The sequence below is a fragment of the Budorcas taxicolor genome, chromosome 9 (assembly GCF_023091745.1).
Source record: "Budorcas taxicolor isolate Tak-1 chromosome 9, Takin1.1, whole genome shotgun sequence".
Taxonomy (NCBI): Eukaryota; Metazoa; Chordata; class Mammalia; order Artiodactyla; family Bovidae; genus Budorcas; species Budorcas taxicolor.
In genome coordinates, this window is record NC_068918.1 from 73139483 (window position 1) to 73167332 (window position 27850).

General features: G+C 37.1%; 1 protein-coding gene across 1 annotated transcript in view; it reads left to right on the forward strand.

Annotated features, from left to right (window-relative positions):
* The window catches only part of UTRN (utrophin), a 543338-nt gene that overhangs the window by 271853 nt on the left and 243635 nt on the right, over positions 1-27850 (forward strand). Inside the window, exon 50 of the mRNA XM_052646047.1 lies at positions 19611-19800. Coding sequence (XP_052502007.1) covers positions 19611-19800 — 190 coding nt within the window. The remainder of the gene's footprint in view (positions 1-19610; positions 19801-27850) is intronic.

The following is a 27850-nucleotide window of genomic DNA, read 5'->3' on the forward strand; positions in this document are numbered from 1 at the left end:
TGTGTACTTCCTGCATAGTACTGGGAATACCTGTGTCTAAATGAAATTATGGCTTCACATGCATCTTATATATTCAGATGCAAATGCCTGAAAGCTAATTTGATATCAAAACCACATATATTTTGCAGTGAATAAAATGGAACACTTTATTATACATATTACAGGTAATGAATTATAGCCAAATGTTTGTAACAGTTTGATCTGGATGTATTTTATACATTTTTAAAATGTCATTTTTAGTTAAAATCTATATTGTAAATATTGGGAAACTCAAAGAAAATTATGAGGCAGTTCATGAACATAAATATGTTGCTCTGTCTCCCTTGGATTCTGGAGAAAATAAAAACAAGTGTTGGAAATACAAAACTCTGAAGTGGTTAAAGCAGAATATAGTTGTAATATTGATCTTTCTAGCATTTTAGAACAGCTGCTTTTCTTTAGTTGTGACTACGTGAACTGTGAACTTCCAGATGTTCAAGCTGGTTTTAGATAAGGCAGAGGAACCAGAGATCAAATTGCCAACATCCGATGGATCATCGAAAAAGCAAGAGAGTTCCAGAAAAACATCTATTTCTGCTTTTTTGACTATGCCAAAGCCTTTGACTGTGGATCACAATAAACTCTGGAAAATTCTGAAAGAGGTGGGAATACCAGACCACTTGACCTGCCTCTTGAGAAACCTATATGCAGGTCAGGAAGCAACAGTTAGAACTGGACATAGGAAAACAGACTGGTTCCAAATAGGAAAAGGAGTATGTCAAGGCTGTATATTGTCACCCTGCTTATTTAACTTCTATGCAGAGTACATCATGAGAAACGCTGGGCTGGAAGAAGCACAAGCTGGAATCAAGATTACCAGGAGAAATATCAATAACCTCAGATATGCAGATGACACCACCCTTATGGCAGAAAGTGAAGAGGAACTAAAAAGCCTCTTGATGAAAGTGAAAGAGGAGAGTGAAAAAGTTGGCTTAAAGCTTAACATTCAGAAAACGAAAATCATGGCATCTGGTCCCATCACTTCATGGCAAATAGATGGGGAAACAGTGTCAGACATCGTTTTCTTGGGCTCCAAAATCACTGCAGATGGTGATAGCAACCATGAACTTAAAAGGCGCTTACTCCTTGGAAGAAAAGTTATGACCAACCTAGATAGCATATTCAAAAGCAGAGACATTACTTTGCCAACAAAGGTCCATCTAGTCAAGGCTATGGTTTTTCCTGTGGTCATGTATGGATGTGAGAGTTGGACTGTGAGGAAGGTTGAGCACCGAAGAATTGATGCTTTTAAACTGTGGTGTTGGAGAAGACTCTTGAGAGTCCCTTGGACTGCAAGGAGATCCAACCAGTCCATTCTGAAGGAGATCAGCCCTGGGATTTCTTTGGAAGGAATGATGCTAAGCCTGAAACCAGTACTTTGGCCACCTCATGAGAAGAGTTAACTCATTGGAAAGGACTCTGATACTGGGAGGGATTGGAGGCAGGAGGAAAAAGGGACGACAGAGGATGAGATGGCTGGATGGCATCACTGACTCGATGGATGTGAGTCTGAGTGAACTCCAGGAGTTGGTGATGGACAGGGAGGCCTGGCGTGCTGCGATTCATGGAGTTACAAAGAGTCAGACATGACTATGCGACTGAACTGAACTGACTGAAGGATTCTAAAACTAAGGCAGGAATGAAGGGGAGTTAAAAGCATCTTTAAAGGACAAACTTACATTCCGGGGATGTAATGTAAAGCATGGTAATTATGGTTAACAATACTGTATTGTGTATTTGAAAGTTACTAAATCTTAAAAGTTCCCATCAAAAAAAAATCTGTAACCATGTGTGGTCATGGATGTTAACTAAACCTGCTGTGCAAATCATTTTGCAATATATACATGTATCAGATCATGGTAAGCTAATACAGTCACATATGTCAATTGTATCTCAGTTAGAAACCCCAGACGTAACACTGAGAGAGATCATCCTTAAGCATACTTTCCCTGTGTTTCCAAATATTCCATCTGTAAGAATTATGACTTTGTTTATATTGTAAATGATACCGAAAAAATTGATCACTTTGGAATGTGTGGCCTGCTTTATTTAGCAACTCCAGTTCTTTTTTTTGCTTTTACTTTGTAAATATTTTAAGACAGCCTACAGCAGTAGTTAGATTAGATGGAAGAGGCAATTAAAAATGAATTATATTCCAAGGTGATCTTTCATTTATCAAAGCTGAAATGGCCACAGTGTTCCAGTTTCATAGTAGTTAACAAGTCATTCTCCTTATTTTCTTTCTGCATTTCAGGAGGAAATAAATAAACATGTTAATATTTAGATATGATTTAGATATATTATTATCTATAAAGCAGAGAAAATACAACAAATTGTGGCTCACAGAATCCCAGCATGAATAATAGCTCTATTGCTAGGATTTTCTCTTTTAAACAGAATGATATTTATAGTTTTTAACTGTTTAATTGGTGATATTTCTAGAATACAGAAATCTTTCCTTGCCTTCTTAAGTATAGTATGTGAACCTATACTAAACATTTTTTGAATTCTTGGCATTATTGTTATGAAGATAGAATTAAGGAACCTTAAGAGCTGTACATGAGCTTATAGTTCACTTAAACTGGTGTTTCTTAACCTTTTTGACATTATCATCCCCCTTAAAGAACATTTTCAGTTTCCTGCTCCCAAGATATTGTAATACTGTGATCTGTCTTGATACTTTATAGTTATATGATTTCTTCCTAAAAAGAGTCAATTTTTCTCACTCCCTCTACCACCTCACTCCGCCAAAAAGCCGTTTATCTCTTCTATTGAGAATACTTGGTTTGCTGTAATGCTCTTAGGCTCAGAGAAGGTAAATGACATGTTTAAAGGCACAGAGCAGAGCCAAGATGACATTTTTCTAAACTGAATTGTTACAGTGCTCTCCATGTTCTGAAGAATTGGTGGCAAATTTATTCAGGTTGCTATGCCTTGTGAGATTCTATGCTTTGTTTTTGGTGTATAAATTTTATTGGGCATCTCCTCATGGTCGGGCTCTGTGCTAAGCTCTTCCCTTGTATTATTTTATCCTCACAACAACTATAAGAGATAGGCAGAATTTTCATCAATCTTGTCAATGAATAAACTGAAGCAGAGAGAAGTTAGGCAAGACCTAAGATCACACAGCTCATATGGACAGAGCTGAGATTGGAATCCAAATCTTTTTGCCTATGCTGTCAGGCTCTTCCCTTCCTTTAAAGTAGTTTTATTTTTCTTCTTTGTTATCAGAACTTTAGCTGTTGCTGATGATGGCTCTGTGTACCCATCTCTTGGATCTTTGGCATTCCAGTTACTGGTTCTTATCTGTGTTGAGTTTAGAAACCTGATCTGATTAAAGATATGGGAGCATCTGCTATGAATAAATGTAACTCTCTTCCGGAACGTGGCCATTGTGCCTGTTGTAGTGGCCGTGGAACCGCCGTATACTGTGGTTTTTCCCTTATTGTCCAGCCACATTCTGAATGTACCTCATTGTCAGCCAGATTCTGGAGGGTGAAGGGTTATTAGATTGCCATGGAACACTGTTATTGTGGCATAATGTGTGAAGTTTACTATCAGCTTTCAAAGGAAATGTTTTGTCTGAATTGCAGTTTGACTAAATTATTTGGCCATTCACAGTTACAGGTCCACAGTCCCTTATCTGTCATACCAAAATCCAATAGGCTCTGATAACCGAATGCTTTGAATTGACATGAGGCTATTTATTATAGTCTTTATTTATCCTGCTTAGTGCAAATAACTTTGTTCCTGGCTGCAGAAATATTAATGTGTTTGCTACTTCAGACTGTAGTTGGGGTTAATACGCCATTTAGGTACATTCATAATGGTTTCCTAATGTACAAAAAGATTCTTAGTTCTTAAACATAACTGGCTCTTGATATTTTGGATTCTCTAACCAACAGGTCTGTGTCTAACATTTTAAACTAATTGAAATACCTTGTGCTTAGTTGTGTCCAACTCTTTGCGACCCCATGGACTGTAGCCTGCCGGGCTCCTCTGCCCATGGAATTTCTCAGGCAAGAATACTGGAGTGGGTTGGCACTTCCTACTCCAGGGGATCTTTCCTACTCAGGGATCTGACCCGTGTCTCCTGCATTGGCAGATGGATTCTTTACCACTTAGGGCCATCTGGGAAGCCTAGGACATATCTTGATTACCATTCTTTTCACCAGTGAATTTTTTTTCCTTACATTGCATAATGCCCATTAATAAATTCTGTAGCACACATTGAGATAATGATAGTTGAAATTTACTAATAGTAACTTTCAGAGTGTAGATGCCTCAGTTGGATCTGAAATGTTATTTTAACCCTGGAGTGCACATATACATGTGCACACAGTTATTTATCCTGAAATATTGTGAGGGAAATGAGACAATATAACTTTATGTTATAAAGAATAAATGATCCTATAGATCATTAATTAGTGGATATTTTCTTCTTTGTCCTCATTCCCTGGAAGCCAGCTTTTGCTGCCTATGTTAATGCATTTCTTGGTTTGTATAGGCAGGACCAAAAGCACACTGGCTTTGGTATCTAATAGTCCTTGATTGACATCTGTACTTTATTCACTTATTTGTGTGAACTTTGACCAAGTTATTTCAATTCACTGAGTTTCAGTACCTTGCTTCTTCTTGTTGTTCGTTGTTTTAGTCACTAAGTTATTATATCTGACTCTTTGTGTCCCCATGGACTGTAGCCCACCAGCCTCCTCTGTCCATGGGATTTTCCAGGCAAGAATACTGGAGTGGGTTCCTCCTCCAGGGACTCTTCCCAACTCAGATATGAAACCTGCATCTTCTGCATTGGCAGGTAGATTCTTTACCGCCGAGCCACCAAGGAAGCCCCTTCTTGTACAGAACATAATATCTAATGAGTGAGACTATTGTGAAGATCAAAAATTATGTATAAAAGTTCCTTGTACATGGTACATGCTCAACAAAAGATTACCCCAAATTATTATCATCTGCTCTGTCATACTGTGTCTTCCTTGTAAATCCATTGACCTTCAGTCTGTTTGACAGTACTGTCTGGGGTTAAATGAGCGGAAGGCTGAGTCATCATCAGTTGTTTGTCTATAGTCATTTTGAATAGTCTCTGCTTCAATTAGTTGGTGATCTGATTTACTGAGTACAGTATAGATTTTCTAATGTTTATTAACAGATGGAACTTTTAGAAAATGCAACTTTCTTGGTTGGAGTCCTTGTCTGTTCAGCTGCTATAACAAACACCACGGATTGGGTGGCTTCTAAACTACAGAAATGGAAGTCTGAGATCAGGGTGCCAGCATGGTGGGGTGGGGGACCTCCTTTGGACAGACTTCCTGTTCCCCCATGTGGCAGAAGGGAGAAGAGTGCTCTCTCAGGCTTCTTTTACAAGACCATTAATCTCATTCATGGTGGCTCTGCCCTCATGACCTAATTGTCTCTCAAAGCCCTCAGTTCAGTTCAGTTCAGTTGCTCAGTCATGTCTGACTCTTTGTGAACCCATGGACTATAGCCTGCCAGGCTCCTTTATGCATGGGGATTCTCCAGGCAAGGATACTGGAATGGCCTCTCCAGGGGATCTTCCATCCCAGGGATCAAAACCAGGTCTCCCTCATTACAGGTGGATTCTTTACTGTCTGAGCCACCAGGGAAGCCCAGCAGTGTAGCAAAAAGAATATTTAAAGAAAGAATGGAGAGAAGAAAATGTTTCTAGCAAGGAATGATTCACTGTGTTTCATTAAACTGAGAAATCCGAAAAGATGACGTAACACTATTCCTGGAATTCCACATCTTGGAGATTCTTGTTAGTTTGAAAAGAACAATTTTAAAGAGTGATGGAGTAGAAGCTAGAGAGTTAGGTGAAGTTGAGGAAGTAGAAACAATTTCTGGGACCATCTATAGCAAAGTTTGTTAAGAGGGACAGAGAGATTAGGTAGTACCTGGAAGGCAGTGAAGGGTAGAGAGAAGTGAATAACTTTTCTTTAAAATGGAGAAAAATAAAGCATGTGAATGTGCTCATGGGGTTGATCTAGTAGAGTTATGATTCAAGACTGAGGAGAGAAAGGAAGAGGAAAGAGGTCCTTCTGTTGATAAGAAGGCGGGATCTATAGAATTGAGTTTGATAAGAGCTGGGATGCTTTTTCCATTATGACAGAAAGGCAGTGAGAAGATGAATGCAGATGCCCGTGGCCTGGAGCTTTAGAGGTGGGAAGTAGAAAGATTCTCAGTGCAATGACGTCTGCTTTCTTTATGATCCATGAGGCATCCTCTTAGTGAGGTTTGGAGGTGGGACTGCCAGAAGTTTGAAGAAAGAGGATCGTTGGTAAAAGCAGAGTCTAGGTGGATGGGACAGATAGCTTCCTAGGGGAACTTCAGTGCTGGGCAGTGCTGGGTCCCTATTTGTGATCTCTAATACATGTAAAGGGAAGGTGGTCCTGTTGTAGTGCTCTTTATCAACGTGCATCTACTTGGAGATAAGTCAGAAGAATGCAGACGAAACACAGACAGAGAGGGACTAGGGGAGAGGAAGGTATTTGTATGGGAGTGGAGACTGGGACACATCTAGTGCATAATGGTGTCTATCATGTCCCTTTCCCTGCTGGGTGAAGTCCCTCACTGGAGCCTGTGGCTTGTTAAGCAGATCTTGAGTTTGATTTCAGACTCTACTTCATTGTTGAGGCAGCGAGCAGTGTCTATGTGCCATTTCCATGGACCTGGAGGTTAGCACATGAACACAGTGGAGAATGTCTTCTGCTTTGAAGGAGTGGGATTTTGTCTGGAAGATGGGAGAACAATGGCTTGGAAAGTAACCATGCTAAGGAGGCAGACCCTCATGTCAGGCAGACCCTCACCCCAGGCATATAAGGTCCAAGAGGAAAGAGAAGAAGCTTTTTAAAAGTTCACAGATAAATTCATGGCCTTATGGAAACCAATTTCACTTGAAAGATGAAGGGATTGATCTGAGGAGTCTGCCAGTGGTAGGATAGCTCTCCAGGTTTAATGGAAGAAGGGTTTTGAAGGTAGATTGGGAAAGGTGTGGAGTAGTGTTGGGGTGTGTTTCAGTATTGGTTGGTTAAAGAAGATCAAATATTTGTAGTGACTTAGTAAAATTAAATTATTAGCAGCCAAAGATGGAGAAGCTCTATACAGTCAGCAATAACAAGACCGGGAGCTGACTGTGGCTCAGATCATGAACTCCTTATTGCCAAATTCAGACTTAAATGGAAGAAAGTAGGGAAAACCACTAGACCATTCAGGTATGATCTAAATCAAATTCCTTATGATTATACAGTGGAAGTGAGAAATAGATTTAAGGGACTAGATCTGATAGAGTGCCTGATGAACTATGGAATGAGGTTTGTGACATTGTACAGGAGACAGGGATCAAGACCATCCCCATGGAAAAGAAATGCAAAACAAAATGGCTGTCTGAGGAGGCCTTACAAATAGTTGTGAAAAGAAGAGAAGTGAAAAGCAAAGGAGAAAAGGAAAGCTATAAGTATCTGAAAGCAGAGTTCCAAAGAATAGCAAGGAGAGATAAGAAAGCCTTCCTCAGTGATCAATGCAAAGAAATAGAGGAAAACAAAAGAACGGGAAGGACTAGAGATCGCTTCAAGAAAATTAGAGATACCAAGGGAACATTTCATGCAAAGATGAGCAAAATAAAGGACAGAAATGGTATGGACCTAACAGAAGCAGAAGATATTAAGAAGAGGTGGCAAGAACACACAGAAGAACTGTACGAAAAAGATCTTCATGACCCAGATAATCATGATGGTGTGATCACTCACCTAGAGCCAGACATCCTGGAATGTGAAGTCAAGTGGGCCTTAGAAAGCATCACTACGAACAAAGCTAGAGGAGGTGATGGAATTCCAGTTGGACTCCTTCAAATCCTGAAAGGTGGTGCTGTGAAAGTGCTGCACTCAATATGCCAGCAAATTTGGAAAACTCAGCAGCGGCCTCAGGCCTGGAAAAGGTCAGTTTTCATTCCAATCCCAAAGAAAGGCAATGACAAAGAATGCTCAAACTACTGCACAATTGCACTCATCTCACACGCTAATAAAGTAATGCTCAAAATTCTCCAAGCCAGGCTTCAGCAATACATGAACCATGAACTTCCAGATGTTCCAGCTGGTTTTAGAAAAGGCAGAGGAACCAGAGATCAAATTGCCAACATCTACTGGATCATCAAAAAAGCAAGAGAGTTCCAGAAAAACATCTATTTCTGCTTTTTTGACTATGCCAAAGCCTTTGACTGTGTGGATCAGAATAAACTGTGGAAAATTCTGAAAGAGATGGGAATACCAGACCACCTGACCTGCCTCTTGAGAAACCTATATGCAGGTCAGGAAGCAACAGTTAGAACTGGACATAGGAAAACAGACTGGTTCCAAATAGGAAAAGGAATACGTCAAGGCTGTATATTGTTACCCTGCTTATTTAACTTCTATGCAGAGTACATCATGAGAAATGCTGGGCTGGAAGAAGCACAAGCTGGAATCAAGATTACCAGGAGAAATATCAATAACCTCATATATGCAGATGATACCACCCTTATGGCAGAAAGTGAAGAGGAACTAAAAAGCCTCTTGATGAAAGTGAAAGAGGAGAGTAAAAAAGCTGGCTTAAAGCTCAACATTCAGAAAATGAAGATCATGGCATCTGGTCCCATCACTTCATGAGAAATAGATGGGGAAACAGGGTCAGACTTTATTTTTGGGCCCCAAAATCACTGCAGATGGTGACTGCAGCCATGAAATTAAAAGACGCTTACTCCTTGGAAGGAAAGTTATGACCAACCTAGACAGCATATTAAAAAGCAGAGACATTACTTTGCCAAAAAGGTCCATCTACTCAAGGCTGTGGTTTTTCCAGTGGTCACATATGGATGTGAGAGTTGGACTGTGAAGAAAGCTGAGTGCCGAAGAATTGATGCTTTTGAACTGTGATGTTGGAGAAGACTGTTGAGATTCCCTTGGACTGCAAGGAGATCCAACAGTCCATCCTAAAGGAGCTCAGTCTTGGGTGTTCATTGGAAGGACTGATGTTGAAGTTGAAATTCCAATACTTTGGCCACCTCATGTGAAGAGTTGATTCATTGGAAAAGACCCTGATGCTGGGAAAGATTGAGGGCAGGAGAAGAAGGGGACGACAGAGAATGAGATGGCTGGATGACATCACTGACTTGATGGACATGATTTTGGGTGAACTCCGGGAGTTGGTGATGGACAGGGAGGCCTGGCGTGCTGCGATTCACAGGGTCGCAAAGAGTCAGACACGACTGAATGACTGAATTGAACTGAACTGAATTGACTTAGTGGAAAGGGAAATAGGATGTGATATTCTGAATCCTCCGGAGAAGGCAATGGCAACCCACTCCAGTACTCTTCCCTGGAAAATCCCATGGACAGAAGAGCTTGTTGGGTTGCAGTCCATGGGGTCACGAAGAGTCGGACATGACTGAAGCGACTTCGTAGCAGCAGCAGCGGTGCTGAATCCTCACAGGGAAATAGCTCTGTCTTGAATATATATGCAGTGGGAGTGGGGAACTTCTCTTAAGCTTCCAAGTGATGTGGCATTGGCAGCTTAGAACAATCTCCTTAAATTCGATGGAGTGAATTTTTAAATGCTTGATGAGAACCCAATATCTAGGTAACAAAGATTAGTCACAAAATACCATAGAAGGTTGGGAATGTCTCCAGTGACTAGTTAATCGTCAAATCCACTGCATTTCCTCACTGCATTAAAGCGTGCTTTGAATATATTTCCTAGTTAAATGATATTTTATACACCAAAAGACAAATTACCTTGTGAAGGTACTCATTGGAAAGCTTAAGGAATTGTTTCATTGCAAGTTTTCTACATGCCACTCAAACTACTGATGCTACTATTTTCCACTCTAGAAGAGAAAAATGTATTTAAATCTCATGTAACTGTAAAGGTTGCCATTCTAGTATACCAGAATTTAGCAAGACACATCTCTAGATTGTTGAGACATTTTTTTCCATTGAAGTCTTAAAAAAAAAATTCTCCTATTTATGTTCAGACACTCTTTTGACTAATGATAAGCACATGCATATTAAACAATATTATATCTTATAGATTAAAAATGAAGTATTATTTAACATTTAAAATCACATTTTTAAAAAAGTCAGTTATGTGGGTGACCATGTGTTGTAATGCTGCAAAATGACGGTAAGCTATTTTGTAGCATATCAGCTAGTTGCTTGTATAACAGACTTCTCTTTAAAAAATAACCATTTGCATTTTAAAAATCTCAGTTCCTTTTAATATGAACTATTATAAATTTGTCACCCATGTATTCCTTAAATCTTTTATGAGAAGTTATTTATACTTTTGTTCTGTACCATTTCTTGCTGTAAAGAATTCTATAATCTGTGACTTCTGTGTGAACAAAAACTTTTTATTTCTGCTAAAATTATCCTTCTAAACATCAAAACTTGTGTCTTTTAGATTTTCAGCCTATCTTTATGCTTTATGATTTGTGGATTTTGAAAGATTAAAAAAAAATCTTCTGTATCTTTGTCTAGTAGCCACAATTTCCTGAACTTAAAACTATTTCCGATTCATTGCCAGTGTTCCTTCTGCTATACCCTCTCATTTACATTTCTCAGAACTTCCTCCGGCTCTGTTCTGATCTTTCTTGAGATGTAGCAACCAGGAGTGCCAGATAGAAGCTCTGCATTGAGAATCGTGGCCTAGTGTAAATTCAGTGCTGGATGTGATGTTAGGACTGAATCTTCCGCATTAGTGCTTCCTGGCTTCTTTGCTGTCTGCACCACATATCCATTCCCATCAGTAACATTTTATTTACGTGCAGTGATTCTTCATGAAGCTGAATTTGAGACTATGGATAGAGTGAGAATGGATAAACTCTTCCAGTGGGTTTTATCATCTCTGGTGGACTCTGTAGTTTTCAAAGGACCCCTAGAGATTCTGATTCTGACATGGGCCCTTTACTCAACTAGGCCAAGCTCATTATTTTAAGGATGGAAATAGAAAATTGGAGATTTGAATGGTTTACCCCAAAGCGTATATCTAGTAAATGGAAGAGGTGGTAAAATTAGGTGGTTTCCTTCTGAGAACAGTGTACAAATGGCAGTAAAAGTAACTTAGCCTATGTCATATAGTGTGCATACATACTCCTGAGCCTCTAATTTTAGTGACTTTTTTTGCCTTATGGTATTATGACAAATCATGTGAAACTCCTTGGAAATAAGTAAAAGATTCTTGTAGTATTTTGTAGTGTCCAGTGTAACTTTTCTAGATTTTTTAAAAAAAGAATGAAATGAGTGATGTGGAGAACTGATACTTTTGAGCTGTACTCTGTTAGAAATATCATATAAACTTATATTAGTTTCAAAAATAAGACTATATATAAATACTGTGATTGTGATTTTTATTATAATAACATGAAGATAATTTGGACTTCTGTACACAGAATTTAGTTTTCTGTATGTTCACTATTTTTAGTAGTTGATTATGATCATGGTAAAAAAATATGACACCAGATATGTGTGAATTTAAAAAGTTTCCCAGGACATTTATTTATTAAAGTGCACATTTGCATCCCATAAATAAAATTAATTTCCTAGTATTTCACCAAATTAGGGAAAATCTTTTAAGCCACTGTATTTGTGGTGATTTGTCGTTACAGCAGCAATGACCTGCTTATAACCACCATAAGAGAAATTATGGGAATGAGATACCATAGGTTTGGAAGGTGTCTGCACCCAGTTCTGCAAGGGAAGCAGAAATTAACCAGGCAGAAAGGGAAAAGTCAGTGGGAGGAGGGAGGCGTGAAGAAGGATATTTAAAGTAAAAAATAAAGCTCTAAATGTGTAATAGCGACCACTTTGAGGGTTAGTCGTTGGTTCCTTTTTGGACGTAGATAAAGCATGAGGCTTGGAGTGATTAAATAATCTTAGGAGAGGTAAGCAAGGCGCAGACCGTGGAAAACCTAGGTGCCTTAAAGTGGACTTTAAGGATGATGAAAATTATGTGGGAGGAGGTGGGCACTGCCCTAGCTTTTACAGCTAGTCAGTGGTGGAACCATATCTGCCTTGATTCAAAACCTGTATTCTTTTTACTGTCAGTTCAGTTCAGTTCTTTTTGCTTTAGTAACCGACAAAGTAGACATCTCTTAACCATTGCCTAAAAGTTATTTTGCAGCAATTTCCTACAAAGTGAGTATTTTTAAAGGACAATCTCTTTTCCCACCGATGACTAGTAGATAATTTGACAGTTTGATACTAAATGCCCTAGTTTCTGAATTCAGAATGTTCTGCTGGTTAACAGAGTGTGCTGCTGGTATTAATGCAGCTTAGTGGATCCAGTACTGTCTAAGGTCACGCGCTCATGATCCTCTTACCTCCCTTTTCCTTTGAAGCATCATTTTAGACTTTTCACCTCCCCTGCTAGGCTAGTCCTTCATGCTTGTTAAGTATATAAATGACTCTTACATAGAGACTCTCTGACTTCACCCATGAGGTTCTTAGACGTTTGTGTCCTCTTCCTTCTTCCCTAGTCTGGGCATTCTTAGGATTTAATAGAGCTAATCTGTAATGATGTGATTTTACATTAGCTGTTTGCCACATAACCTGTTATGTACATGTTATGTTCATCTTTATTCTTAAGAATATAGGACACTTATTATGTAAAATGAAAGTGTTTGACTTCACTAAATTTTATAACTACTAAATTTTATGTGTTCTTAAAATAAGAATAGTCTAATAAATTTATAATTACTAAATTTTGTATGAATGTTCTTAAAGTTAGAATCATTTGCTCCTGGTTGATTACTTGTGCATGTGTACTCCTTTAATTCTGATACTTTTTTGGGTGCAGCCTTTATTTGGTTATTCTTAGTATTTTTTTTTAGCTGATGTTTTAATAGTTGAAAATATGGGCAGGGTTAAGTGGAAGACTAAACACCATCACCACCAACCATGCAAATTCTGGTGGATAACTTCTAATGATTAAAAAGAAATATATGCATATGATTAAAAATTCTTTAAAAATTGAAAGATTTATAATACGGTAATTCCCTCCAAACAAATGAGTTCTATTCTGAGAGCATGTTCATAAGCCCAATTTGCTTGTTAATTCCAAGGAAGTTTGTGTAGGTACCTAACTAACCCAATCAGCTATATAGTGCTGTATTGTAATAGGTTTATAATACTTTTCCCACAAATAATACATAAAAACAAGCAAACACAAAAAATAGACACTTTTAATTTTACTGTACAGTACCTTGAAAAGTTCAGTAGTCCCGGCTATATCACTGCTGCTTTTATGCTTGTTTCCAGTCATTCTGGGCTTGAAATAAAGGTACCATACTACCATACTCTGCACAGTACTGTGCAGTAAAGTACATAAGAACAACCACTTGTAGAGGATGCATGCACGCACATACAAAGTATGCCAGGCATGTGAACTAGCTTTCATGACTAGACCTGGAAATGCGCATTTGCGTCTTTGAAAGTTTGCAACCTGAGGTTCATGTGTAGGGGACTTATAGTGGTTTTCTCACTACTCAGCACAGCCCCCTCCCTAGGGGCAACATTTTTCCTCTCCTTGCTTGATCATGTTAATTCTATTTTTAATTTTTTGAGGACTTGCCATATTGTTTTCCATAGTGTCTGTATCGTCTTATCATTGAATTTTTAGAGAAGCAGATATTCAATGTTGACAGTATTATGTCTGTCTAAGCATCATTAACAGCCACGTACTGACATTTACTATAATCTTGTTTCTTTATTTTACCTGAAATTAATAATTGCCTTGTTTTTATATGCTTAGTTTTCTTTGCACCTATTGCTAATTCTTCCCACATTTTCCATGGCCTGACAGTACAATTTCCTACAAGGTCAATCACATTAAGCAGTCTATCACTTCTAATAATTTTTCTTGCAGACGTCTCTTCTGGAGACAGTTTGCAAAGCCTCGTGCACAGCCATTATCCTAAGGATTTTCTGTGCTTTCCTCATAGGATCTCATGGAGTATTTTGTTTATTTGTTTTTGTCCTTTTTTTTCTGTTAGGATGTGAAGTTGATTTTAATGTCATACTAATGTTAAGAGAGTGCAGACCTCAACATATTTGACATATGACACATAAGTTAAAATTACAGTACTTTTCACAAGCTTAACCTGTGTACCCATAATAACAACACCTGGGTTTGTCCACTTTTCAAGACTCTTTTTTGCTGGAGTGTCTTCTTTGTTAATTTTGTCAAACTGAAACAAGAAACAGAGCAGTTGGTATGATGAAGACAGGCATCATCTGATCCGATTTGAATACATAACCCTTTGTCTGAGATCTCCTTTCACCATTAATGTGAGAACCTGTTTGCTTCTCCATGCGTTGGATTTCTTGTTTTTATGCTTCTTAATATATTGTCTTCTTTCTGGATTTACGAACTGAATATTCTAGAGGCCTTTACTGTGTAGCTTCTTGAAAAGTGATATTTGGGAGGTAATTTTGAAGTCCTGTTATAAAAAGATTTTCATTATTTTATAAATGCTATTATAATGCTATAATAGTGACTTACTTGTAGCTCAGATGGTAGAGAATATGCCTGCAATGCAGGAGACTTGTGTTTGATCCCTGCGTCACGAAGATGCCACGGAGAAGGAAATGGCTGCCCACTCCAGTATTCTTGCCTGGAGAATTCCATGGACAGAGGTGCCTAGTGGACTACAGTCCATGGGATCACAAAGAGTCAGACATGACTGAACAACTTACACAGAGTGCTATAATAGACTGAGAAATATGGAGATGCAAAAGACTGCTTTTGCCTATTGTGTGTTTATGGAACTGGGAGGAAGACAAGAAGTCTCTACGATAAAGAGTGAGATAAGATCACAGTCCAAGGGTTTTTTCAGGATACATGTGATAAATTTCTGAAGAGGAGTTTTGACCTTTGATGAACTCTGGTCAAGGAAACCTAATTAGACTGAAAGGTTTTGGAGGAAGTAATCCTTAACCCTTAAAGGACTGGAAGGATTTTGATAGGTGAAGATAGTCAGAAGGACATATTTTTTTCAAATTAGTATATTTATTTTAATTGGAGGCTAATTACTTTACAATATTATGCTTGTTTTTGCTATATGTGGACGTGAATCAGCCATGGGTATACATGTGTCCCCCATCCTGACCCCCCCCTCCCATATCCCTCCCCATCCCATCCCTCAGGGTTGTCCCAGTGCACTGGCTTTGAATGTTTCAATGCATCAAACTTGGACTGGTGATCTGTTTCACATATGGTAATATACATGTTTCAATGCTATTCTCTCAAATCATCTCCCCCTCGCCTTCTCCCACAGAGTCCAAAAGTCTGTTCTTTATATCTTTTGCTGTCTTGCAAATAGGGTCGTTTTTACCATCTTTCTAAATTCCATATATATGCGTTAGTGTACTGTATTGGTGTTTTTCTTTCTGACTGACTTCACTCTGTTTAATAGGCTCCAGTTTCATCCACCTCATTAGAACTGATTCAAATGTGTTCTTTTTAATAGCTGAGTAATATTCCATTGTGTATATGTAAAACCACAGCTTTCTTATCCATTCGTCTGCTGATGGACACCTAGGTTGCTTCCATGTCTTAGCTATTGTAAACAGTGCTGCGATGAACATTGAGGTATATGTGTCTCTTTCAATTCTGGTTTCCTTGGTGTGTATGCCCAGCAGTGGGATTGCTGGGTCAGATGGCAGTTCTCTTTCAGTTTTTTAAGGAATCTTCACACTATTCTCCATAGTGGCTGTACTAGTTTGCATTCCTACCAACAGTATAAGAGGGTTCCTTTTTCTCCGCACCCTCTCCAGCATTTATTGTTTGTAGACTTTTTGATAGCAGCCATTCTGACTGGCATGACATGGTACCTCATTGTGCTTTTGATTTGCATTTTTCTGATAATGAGTGATGTTGAGCATCTTTTCATGTGTTTGTTAGCCATCTGTATGTCTTCTTTGGAGAAATGTCTGTTTAGCCCATTTTTTGATTGGGCTGTTTATTTTTCTGGCATTGAGCTGCATGAGCTGCTGGTATATTTTTAAGATTAATTATTTGTCAGTTGCTTCATTTGCTATTATTTTCTCCCATTCTTAAGGCTGTCTTTTCAACTTGCATATAGTTTCCTTTCTTGTGCAAAAGTTTTTAAGTTTAATTAGTTTCCATTTGTTTATTTTTGCTTTTATTTCCAATATTCTGGGAGGTGGGTCATAGAGGATCCTGCTGTGATTTATGTCAGAAAGTGTTTTGCCTATGTTTTCTTCTAGGAGTTTTATAGTTTCTGGTCTTCCATTTAGGTCTTTAATCCATTGTGAGTTTATTTTTGTGTATGGTGTTAGAAAGTGTTCTAGTTTCATTCTTTTACAGGTGGTTGGCCAGTTTTCCCAGCACCTCTTGTTAAAGAGATTATCTTTTCTCCATTGTATATTCTTGCTTCCTTTGTCAAAGACAAGGTGTCCATATGTGCATGGATTTATTTATCTCTTGGCTTTCTATTTTGTTCCATTGATCAATAGGTCTGTCTTTGTGCCAGTACCATACTGTCTTGATGACTGTAGCTTTGTAGTATAGTCTGAAGTCAGGTAGGTTGATTCCTCCAGTTCCATTCTTCTTTCTCAAGATTGCTTTGGCTATTTGAAGTTTTTTCTATTTCCATACAGATTGTGAAATTATGTGTTCTAGTTCTATGAAAAATACCATTGGTAGCTTGATAGGGATTGCATTGAATGTATAGATTGCTTTGGGTAGTATACTCGTTTTCACTATATTGATTCTTCCGATCCATGAACATGTCATCTTTGATTTCTTTCATCCCTGCAGAAGGACATTTTTATGTGAGTATACAATTTTTATGTGGACATGGTATTACAAATATTTGATTTGAATCATTGGACTGAACTGCATGGTAAAGTTGGAAAAGTAAATTAGTGATAGATTATTGGAGAAGGCAATGGCACCCCACTGCAGTACTCTTGCCTGGCAAATCCCATGGACGGAGGAGCCTGGTAGGCTGCAGTCCATGAGGTCGCTAAGAGTTGGACACGACTGAGCGACTTCACTTTCACTTTTCACTTTCATGCATTGGAGAAGGAAATGGCAACCCACTCCAGTGTTCTTGCCTGGAGAATCCCAGGAATAGTGGAGCCTGATGGGCTGCCGTCTATGGGGTCGCACAGAGTCGGACACGACTGAAGCGACTTAGCAGCAGTAGCAGAAGCATGGAGGATTATTATTTAGTTACAGGAAAGCAATTTCAATTTGTTCTGTAGGCAGCCAAACACTGTTGGAGATTTTTCAGAAGTAAGTGTTGAGATGAGGCTGATGACATTCCAGAATGTTATGTAAATGGGATCACAGTATGTAGCTTTTATGTCTGGTTTCTTCTACTTAGCAAAATCATTTGAGGTTCCACCCATGTTGCATCCTTCATTAGCATTTAGATTTTTATTGCTCAGTAGTATTCCATTATGTGCATATGCCCCAGTTTATCTATTTATGGGTTGATGATATTTGAGTTATTATCAGCTTTAGACCATAATGAATAATGCTGCTATGAACATTTGCATTTAAATTTTGTGTGGATGTGTGTTTTCATTTCTCTTGGGAATAAGATTCCTGGCTTGTATCTTTAAGTGCATGGTTAACCTTATTAAAAACTGACAAACATTTTCAGGATGGCTGTACCATTTTATACTCCTACCATCAACTGTGAGAGTTGCAGTCATTACACTTTGTAATGTTACCAGGAGTTGGTCTGGTCATTTTCTTAAAGCCATTCTACTATGTAGTGATAGCTCATTGTGGTTTGAGTTTACATTTTTCTGATGATTAATGATGCTGAGCATCTTTTCATGTGATTTTTTTTTTTGCTATTCATTTATCTTCTATGTTGATGTGTCTATTTAAATTTTTCATCCATTTTTTAAATGAATGCATTTATTGATATGTAAGAAAGATGCTTGTTTATTGTAAATTCAAAGAATGCAGAAAAGTTCTAATAGGAAAGTAAACCACACTAGAATCCAGCACCTGGAACTATTTTAATGTTAAGTTAGTGTTCCAGACCTTTCTTCCTCTGTCTGTATATACAGATGGATGGATACTGATGAATGGATGAATAAGTGGATGGACAGTTGGAAAAAATATGTACATAAAATCTTATTACATGTGCTGATTTTTAAATTGTGGTATAGTTCATGAAATTCACCCTTTTAAAATGTACAACCCAGTGGCTTTTAGTATCTTTTCCCTGTTGTGCTTCATCACAACACTCTTAATTTCAGAACATTTAATCACTCCCCAAAGAAACCCACAACCATTAGCAAGTCAATCCCTGTTTTCTTTTACCTTCCAGTCGTCCTCAACAACTAATATATTTTCTCCTTTCATGGATTTGGTCCTCTTAAATATTTCATGTACATGAAATCACAAAATATATGGCCTTTCGTATCTGCTTTTTTCACTTGGCAGAATGCTTTCAAGGCCCATCCATATTGAGCATGTATCAGTATATCATTCCTTTTTATGATGCAATAATATTTTGTGAATGAATATACTACATTTTGTTTAGCACATCCTCTCTCAGTTGATGGGTATTTGGGTCAATTCTATTATTTGACTCTTCTAAATAAGTAATGCTGGATTTGTGTACAAGTTTTTGTGTGGATATTTATATTCAGTTCTCTTGAGTTTAAATACTTATGAGGGAACTTGTTGGTGTCCATTCATAAATTAAGTTGTTTTCTTTTTATGGAGCTTTGAGATACATGAAGTTTTACACATTGGGTTTACAGGTGTGTGTATCTCTTAAATCGTGCAACTTCAAGATATATGCTTTAATTTTTGGTGTAAATTTAATGAATGCTTTATAAAAACTGGATTGTCTGATGTCTTCTGAATATTATTATGTGAGCTTAAAGAACCAATTTGTATTGATATGAAGTGCTTAAAATATATAAAGTAAGTCTTTTAAATTTTTTATTTGTATCTTAACCAGTTATTCAGATATTACTTCTTTCTAGAATTCATTTAGTCATGTGTATGAATATTTATTGATATTACCTTTTGAGTGTTGGTGGAAGTCACTCAGTCATGTCCGACTCTTTGAGACCTCATGGACCATACAGTCCGTGGAATTCTCCAGACCAGAATACTGAAGTGGGTAGCCCTTCCCTTCTCCAGGGGCTCTTCCCAACCCAGGAATCAAACTCAGGTCTCCTGCATTGCAGGTGGATTCTTTACCACCAGGGAAGAATAAAATGTATGGGGACTAACTTAATGTACAATTACGAGTTGTAAAATGTGATGATTATTTTATGATATGATATGATTTTGTTAATATTTATATCTCTCAACCACTCCTTCCTCTCAAAATTTACATACTATTAAGGATTATTCAAGACACACATAGAAACAGATCTTCTAGTTACATTAGGTACTTAAATAAAGGTTGCTTGGAGGCTGTGTGTTAATTTTTCTTGAGGATGTGCTTGCTGTGGCCTGTCACACTGTAAGTAATGGAGATGTGCCTGTCATTTTATTACTTGCAGCATTGCTGACAGACAGAGTGCCTTGGAGGCTGAGCTAAGGACAGTGCAAAGCTCTCGCAAGGATCTGGAGAACTTCCTAAAGTGGATACAAGAAGCAGAAACCACAGTTAATGTGCTTGCGGATGCCTCTCAGCGGGAGAATGCTCTTCAGGACACTGTCCTGGCCAGAGAACTCACACAGCAGATGCAGGCAAGTGCATGGGAAACTGTGCCTTCTATTTTAATTTTTGCCATCCTCTTTTGATCCATCTACATGCAAAATTTATTACAGTTTACAGGTGAGGCTATCACCTTCTTCAGTTATGAAATCCATACTCCTCTGTGAATAGTTGGTTTCCAGAAGTGAGGTCTATGAAATACTCTTAGTTAATCATTAAGGAAAAAAAAAACACCTTGTTTTATGGAAGTGATAATTATTCATTTAGACTTATAAGCTCATAACTATTCTATTTTCTGTCATCTTAAGCCCTATTACAGTTAGCCTTATTGAGACCTGATTTATCAGGGCATTTCCTTTTAATATGAAGTTGTTTCTTTGTTCATTTATTGTAAATACTTAATATAAAAGCTGCAAAGGCCCTGTGGCTTAGTTTACAACTAAGAATATTGGGCTTGAAGGTATTGCTTTTATGTCTTTAGCTTGATAACTACAATTGTAAATGCAGTCTGAGGTTCAAATTTTCTTCCACATGAAATATGATAATACAAAATCTTTCCTTTAAAAGAATTTTTGAGGAATCTTGTGAAGCATGTCTGAATCTTTTTTCTGCCCTAAGTGCAACTCTTCAGTGCCCTTGAATTTCCCATTTTATTTGTGCAGAATGACCTGTTCTTGCCAATCACAGGCCTTCTCACTTAGAATTCAGTCTTAAACCAGCTTCATTGGAGAACTCTCGTTGTTTACCAGAGTTTTACATCTGATTACTTCTTTGTGCTGTGTCATGCTCACAACATTTTGACAGGTATTATTTCTGATGCTTGTGAACTCATGATCCATTGTCATCTGATGCCTGTCTCCTCCTCTCCTAGTTGATCATGTGGTTCTTCAAGGGCAGAGATCACATTATTCTACACTGTTGCCTATGCAGATCTCTGTGTGGAAATTCTAAGTAAATACTGACAGCTGCCCTTGGGCCCTAAAACATCATCATTATGAAATACAGTGTGATGACCTTTTTTGAGTCCTTTCTTAGAAAATCTTTTCCCTCAAAACATCAGAATGTTAACAGATATTTGGGTCTGGATGAAGGGTCCAGAAACTTTCTTGGAACAATTCTGATTCTTACAAATTTTCTCTGTTTGAAATTATTATCATTAAAAAGTTATAAAATTTTTAAAAAGACCCTTTTGGAATAGACTTATTAATAACTTATTCCCATGCATATTGACTATTAGAGTGTTTGATGGTTGAATTCTCAAGATTAATTCAACAAAAGTCTGTTTACTTACATTACTTCTTATATTTTATTCATTGATTCATTACATAATACCCTTGGGTCTTGATAAGGAGAATGAGCAGGCAAATGTTGAAGATAAATCTGTTCTTTTTGTGTGTGTTTTGTCTTACCCTCTGGAGTCCTATGAAGTCACTATACATGTTAATTGATAAGATATTTAGCTATCATCTCATGTTTAGAGGGTTATGGAGAGCTCTGAATGTGGCTGTATGCTAGAATATATTATTTTTTTATGATTTAATGATAAGTCTGACCCAATAATGCTCACGGATACTCAATTTATATAATGATGTTAAACTCAAACATATGCAGGTTGTGCGTTTAAGAAGGTAACACTTTTAGACAATGAACAAAGGAGGCTTGAAGTGAACCTCGATGATGAGCACCAGTAAAACACAGACCTATTTTGGAGTTTAATAATGTCTTTAAATACATTTTATCCTGGGATATATTTTTACATAGTCAAAAATTCTTCTCAATATTTAATGAATTATTCAAATTGTGGAAAAAATACATATAAATAGAGATGTTTAAAATCTTTTTGAATAAAAATAACTAACACAGGACTACTTGTCTTATGGCAACCAGCGTCAGGAAAAAGAGGTTACTGACTAAAGAGGTTACTGTTATACATTATAACATGAATGCTAAATGCTTCTTGAAACTAATTTAATGTTGCTAAAATAATCTATTTTGTTTCATAAGAAATAATAAAGAGGGCATTTATTAAAAGCTTATTAACATCTCTCTACCTAAAGATAAGCACATTCATTTATTTATGGTTTGGATGTTTCATATTATGGTAGTTTGCATGAGTTTTCACTCCCTTGCTTCTTTGTTAAATGCTCTTAATTTTAAAACATTCTCTTCACTTTATTAAAAAAAGAAAATCGATGGCTTTGCTTTTTGCTTTGGGAACCTTATAGGTAGATGATTTTTAGACTTAGTACCATTTGTTTAGTATTTCTTATGCAATAGAATTTTAATTTTCCTTTGGAGTTTTGTTTTTAATGACTCCTTTTGTGTGAGTGAACAGGCAGTTAAAAATGAAAACTTATTTGGAAATGGAAAGATATTTGTTGAAGAAAAAGGATGAGGGAAAGCACTTAGAGTTATAAAACTCATGTTCTGTTGGTGTGCTGATGGTGGTGGAGGACATGTGTGCACAAAACGATGGAATAAGGACCTCGGCAAGTGTGTGCTCTGTGTACCAGGGCTGTATGCAGAACTGCTTACGTGACATATTTTCTAGTTGTACTTGCTTTGTGTTTTAACATAGTGGGATGCAAGGCCATGGGAATATTTCATGAAGGTGAAGAAATTTATTCTGTATTTGGTTTAAGGTGAATTTGGGTAACTTTTGATAAAGCATAGTTTGGAAACACATGGGAAGATGAAGATTAATTTCTGGGAGTATGCCATGATACATACCACTTCTGATAAGAATAAATGATCACTTGGACTTATGAATTTATGTTTCATTGCCCTGCTGCGCAGCAGTTAGGTTTTTCTCCTCAGCAGAGAACTGTTGGCAAGAGAAAACCTGATCTTTTTGGAGACAAAAGCTCTTGGAGAGCTGAGTGGTCCAGATCATAGAGAGTCTTGTATGACTTGCCAAGTATTTCGTATTTTAACCTGGTGGCAACGAAGAGAAGTCTTCAGAGAATATTAAGCAAGAGAGTGATACAGTGGGACTTTATTTTGCAGGAATCTAACTGATGACTTTATGGAGAATGTGTTTGAATTGGGCAAGACTGACAGCCAAACAGGATACTCCAGCCATCTGGTCAGGGATAAAAATGACTAGAAATGAGGCAGTATGGGTGAAGAGACCTAATGACTTGATAGTATGAGTAGACTAAGGGCAGGGGAAGGGTTATGGACAAAGAACTGATAGGTGGTGTCAGAATCTGAGATTGGGGATGACAGGAAAAGAAAAAGTCAGGGAAGCAGTGCAAGTTAGTGCAGAGTATGATGGTGAGTTCCATTTGGACTGCGTGGAAATGAGGCATCTGAGGAATGTTCAGGACAAGATGCCTGGCACACAGTTGTCACTGTGGATCTGTAATCAAATGAGAGAACTTGACCAAAGATGCACAGACTTTTTTTTTTTGCTTTTGAATGAAAGTCAGTTTGTCTATTAATTCAAATGCATTTACTCTTTAATTTTCCTGCCTGTATTCTAAGATATTATTATCATCACCTTAATTATATTTCAAAATATAAGCTTTAAATTTTATCAGTACCAATTAATTAACATGCTTTGATTCTTTCCTGAGTAAAATTCTGTTGCCCTGTTGCCTTTCTGGGGTTGCTGTTTTTACTCTCTAATAATATATGCTTTGGGATTATTCTGTTTTTGTCTCCTGTGTTCTCTTTCAGCCTAAATTGTATCCTCTTTACCATAGGCGTAGGCTTTGGTTGTTTAGATCATTTCAGATCTTGTCTGTTACCCAGCTCTCTGGTGTTTAGGGAGCATTACCTGTACTGTAGAAGCTTCACCTGTTGGTTCAGGGACAGGAATTACAACTTCATTTTTTATAACAGCTTTTTAACATTCCACATACCCTACAATCCTTCTGTTTCATCCCTTTAAGTTGTATAATTGAATTGTTTTTACTGTATTCACAGAGCTGTGCAACCTTTATCATAATCAAATTAAAACATTTTCATCACCTCAAAAAGAAACCCTATACCCCTTGGCTATCAATCCTCTGTTGCCAATTCTCTGACCCTCAAATAATTACTAATCTACTTCCTGTTTCTATATATTTGCCTAAAAAATTGCTAGTTTTAATCACCTCATTCTTTGATGACCTCTTCCAAGTTGGGCTTTGTATAGATATTTTGATGTTAGACTCTCCAGAAGGAGGCAGTATAGGTTCTCAGTATACAGCTGCTGGGAAAAAATAGACAAACAGAAACTCAAAAAAACGCTGCTTGATAAACGCAACCCTCTAAGACCCACTTTAGGGCTTTAAATCATGCTAAAATGAAGGATTAAGAAGGCAGACACAGTAAAAGATAAGAAATGAATATTTTTAAATGCTGCCTTTCTTTTAAAGAATCATGACAGTGATGCAGAAAGGTGAAAATGCAGACTTACCCGGGTTATTCATTTGAGCAGGACATAATGAGAAACGTCTGGCTTCTATTTCTGGCTGTGCCCTTTAACCTGGTCATGGAATCATTCTGGGTTATTTTGCTTATTACCTAACAGTACTTTACCTCAGTTGATATTTACTGTGGTATTCAAAAGCTGAAGTATTTAGAAAATGCATCTGAAATATATACACATAAACATAAGACCTCAAAATTCTGTACTGGGTGCTTCTGTCTGTGTGACATATACATCATGTCTTACATTTCTTACTTCTAAAATTAAAACAGCTTTGTGGCAAATAAAACAAGATCATGAAGATACTAAGGGGAAATGTGGTAATTTGAATGTTTAGTAGTCAATTACAGATTCTGTTTTGTTTTTTTGTTTTTTTTTATTAACCTTACTGTGTAATTAGGGGAGTCTTAACCTGACATTAGAAATTTGATTTCTGATGGCTTTCCTCTTAGCTAAGCAGGCATCTGAGAGCCTGTGGACGACTCTGCTTTTAGGGGATCTTAGGTAAAGTCCCCTGAATGTATTTTTTGTTTTGTTTCAGATGGTCTTGTTCTGAGACCTGCGTGGAGGGGATTTATTAACACTTAACGTCTGGGCTGATATCCTTTGAGTCAGGTCCCCTTCTGTTCTGCTCGAGATTTGTCATGGGCTCTATTCACTCATCCCATAGAACACAGCCAGAGCTGCGTTTAGTCGGGTAGCGAACGCATCTTTCTTTAAAGTGAGAGAGTGAATGCCACTGGATCGCTTAATATAAACCTGCTACAAGGCATGCATCTTGGTGATGTGTTGAATCTCTGTTCCCCGGGGATATCTGCTTTGTATCTGCAGCTTTAATGTTTCACTTAATATCCTTTTTGGCTACTGAGCGCTCTCCTCTCCCAGCAGCAGGCAGCGTTTGGCTGCCCAACAACTTGCCTCATTGTCTGGCCGTGCTGGGCTGAGCAAGTCCTGGCTGTGTGCATCTGCTGGGGGCTTTCTGGGTGGCGTTTGTGCATGTTTTTTAAATTGAGAAGAAGTTGAAGGAATACCAGCCTCCTTCTGCCTAGCACCTAAGTCCCCTGTATTTTTCAAATGCTTTCCTGGAAACGAGCATGCTCAGAGAACTGGCAAATCATTGTCCAGTGACCGGGAGGAAATGATCATTGCTCTTCATTTATAATGCAAATTCTGAGGTGTCTGCAGAAGTGTGGTAAACTTAAAATGATGGCTGTGGTGAGAACGTCTCTGCAGAAAGTTGTGGTTTTGTTACATCGTTTACAAAGGATGGCAGTTTCTTCTCCTCGGTATCAGAAGCTCTGTAAGGTAACTGAGTGATTGAAAATGAGGATCTCTGGTGTCAGACTATTCTACTGTTTCTCTGGCTCTAAAATCTAGTCTTTGAGGGTTCTTATCAAGGAAAGATTCCTTTTCTTAGTGACTGACTGTAGAAGCTGTTGAAGTGAATTGCTTAATTACATTTTGTTTCAGAATCAGGAGCAAGTACTATTTTAGTGCCTTTTATTTTGTAATTGACAAAATCTTGTGTTTTGTAAAGGACTAGTGAACTGTTTGGAGGAAATAATAGCAAAAACTACATTCATTAAGACCTGTTACCTCTGAGGTACTTGTGGTCTTAATACTAAATGGGCAATTAATTTTACATAAATGTCAGTAGATTTTTAAAAAGTTTAAAATAATCTTTTAGTAGATTCATTAAAAACTGTTCATCTCTTTATAGTTCATTGTTTATCAATTAAAAAATTAAAACACATTTTAGAAACTACCGTGAGAAACACATCTCATGGTAAAATATCCCCCATATTCCTGAATCTTCATATACTATAGTTAAACACGAAGAACTGAATTTTATTTGGACAGGTGGATTTAAGTACACTTTGAGAAGGCAACTTGTTTAACAGTTGCAAATTTCGAATACTACGTCATCCTAAACCATTGAATGAGCTTCTGTATATTTTTTAAGTTAGCTATTGTATTTTTGATCATTGTTTTGTTTTATGTAAACTATGTTCGTACTTTCTTATTACTTTTGTCAGAAATTGGAGTGATTTGGTATGAAAAAGGAAGGGGGTGTTATAACTGGAATGCTGAAGAAATTTATCCAGCACCGCAGTACAATATTCCTCCTTCATATCATGTTCTTAGTACCATTCCCGAGAATGTATCTTGTTGCCCTGTTAGCCAAAGTCATTTATAATTCAAACAGCTGTCTCTAGGACGATGTTACTTTTCTGACATCATAAAATATGACATGTCTGAGCACCTGAATCGTGCTTATTATATGGCAGTGGATTAGACAGGGGAAAGCAGAATTCTATTAACTTTATCATATATATTGTTGTTTCTTACATTTTGGCCAATTAAATGTGTTTCTGTCTGGAATCTTTTTTTTTTTGAAAAGTTTCAGCAGACAGATTATGGTGATGGGCATTCTTTGCAGAAATAGAAGCGTTTTCATTTGAAGTTCATCAAAACTTAATACAACTTGTAAAAATTCATAAATTATTTATTCAAATGTTTTGTGTTTTGGTTCACTTCAGATAATAAATTTATCCTGTTGAAATGTTTATATAGTTCATAAATAGGCAGTTTTGATAATAGAGAAGAAAAGCTGACTCACTAACTCATTATTTTATCATTTTATCTGTAAGTATGAATATATAAAACATCCTGTTTCATTAACTGGATCTTTTTTCTCATCTATTTGTATGTGTACTTTCACAAAATTAGATAGTTTCCTCAAGTCATATGACCAAGGTATTAAGATGGTCTTAAGATGAAAGGCAGAAGTTCAAATACTGGAGAAGTTTGCTTAGTTTCATAATTACTTCTCAAATTAGTACAACTTAAGTTAATAAAGTCCTTGAATAAGTTAGTTCCCAACTAAAATACTCTTTGGGCTGACTTCTTGAGATTTTAATTTCCTAAAGAAACCACTACAATTTAAGTGTTTAGAATTGAATGTTACTTTTTTCTCTTAAAAAATTAAAATTTGCATTATTCTCAGTTAAGATGTTTATCTTTCACATTTTTTTTTCTCAAAAGTAAAATTAACAACTGTCCAGATAATGAAATGAGAAATAAACAATTCCAGTACTTTCCAGCAGGTGTCAATGTAAGTCAGTGATATATGAAATTTGGCTGAAGAACTAGATACCTAAAATAGGAAGTGGCAAATTACCAGGAAATAAATCACTTAGTAATGGATATATTTTATTTGCTTGGTTAAGAACTGATCTTAACTACTGAACTATATTAACTCATATAATGTAAATAAAAATTTTGGTTGCAGAATTGCATATTAATAAACAACTGCCATCTGAAATACTGACATAAGTGAAATATCTATACCAACCAAAAGTACTTTATTGTATTTTAATTATCAGTAGTGTTCTGTGTATAATACTTAAAAGTTTAAATAAGTTTGGTGTTTGTTTACTTTAAGACACTGTAAATTTTTTCCCCTTACATTTTAAATGCTATCATGACTATCGCTTCCTATGCCTCCTACATTCTCTAAATTTAGTTTCTTAGAAAGGAAATGCTCTAAGTTGCAGTGTTTCTTCATAAAAATATAGAGGCAGTCTATTGTAAGTACACTTACAGACTTAGACGAATTGGAAATAGTGTTGAGAAAATGACTATTTTAAATTCATATTTGTGTT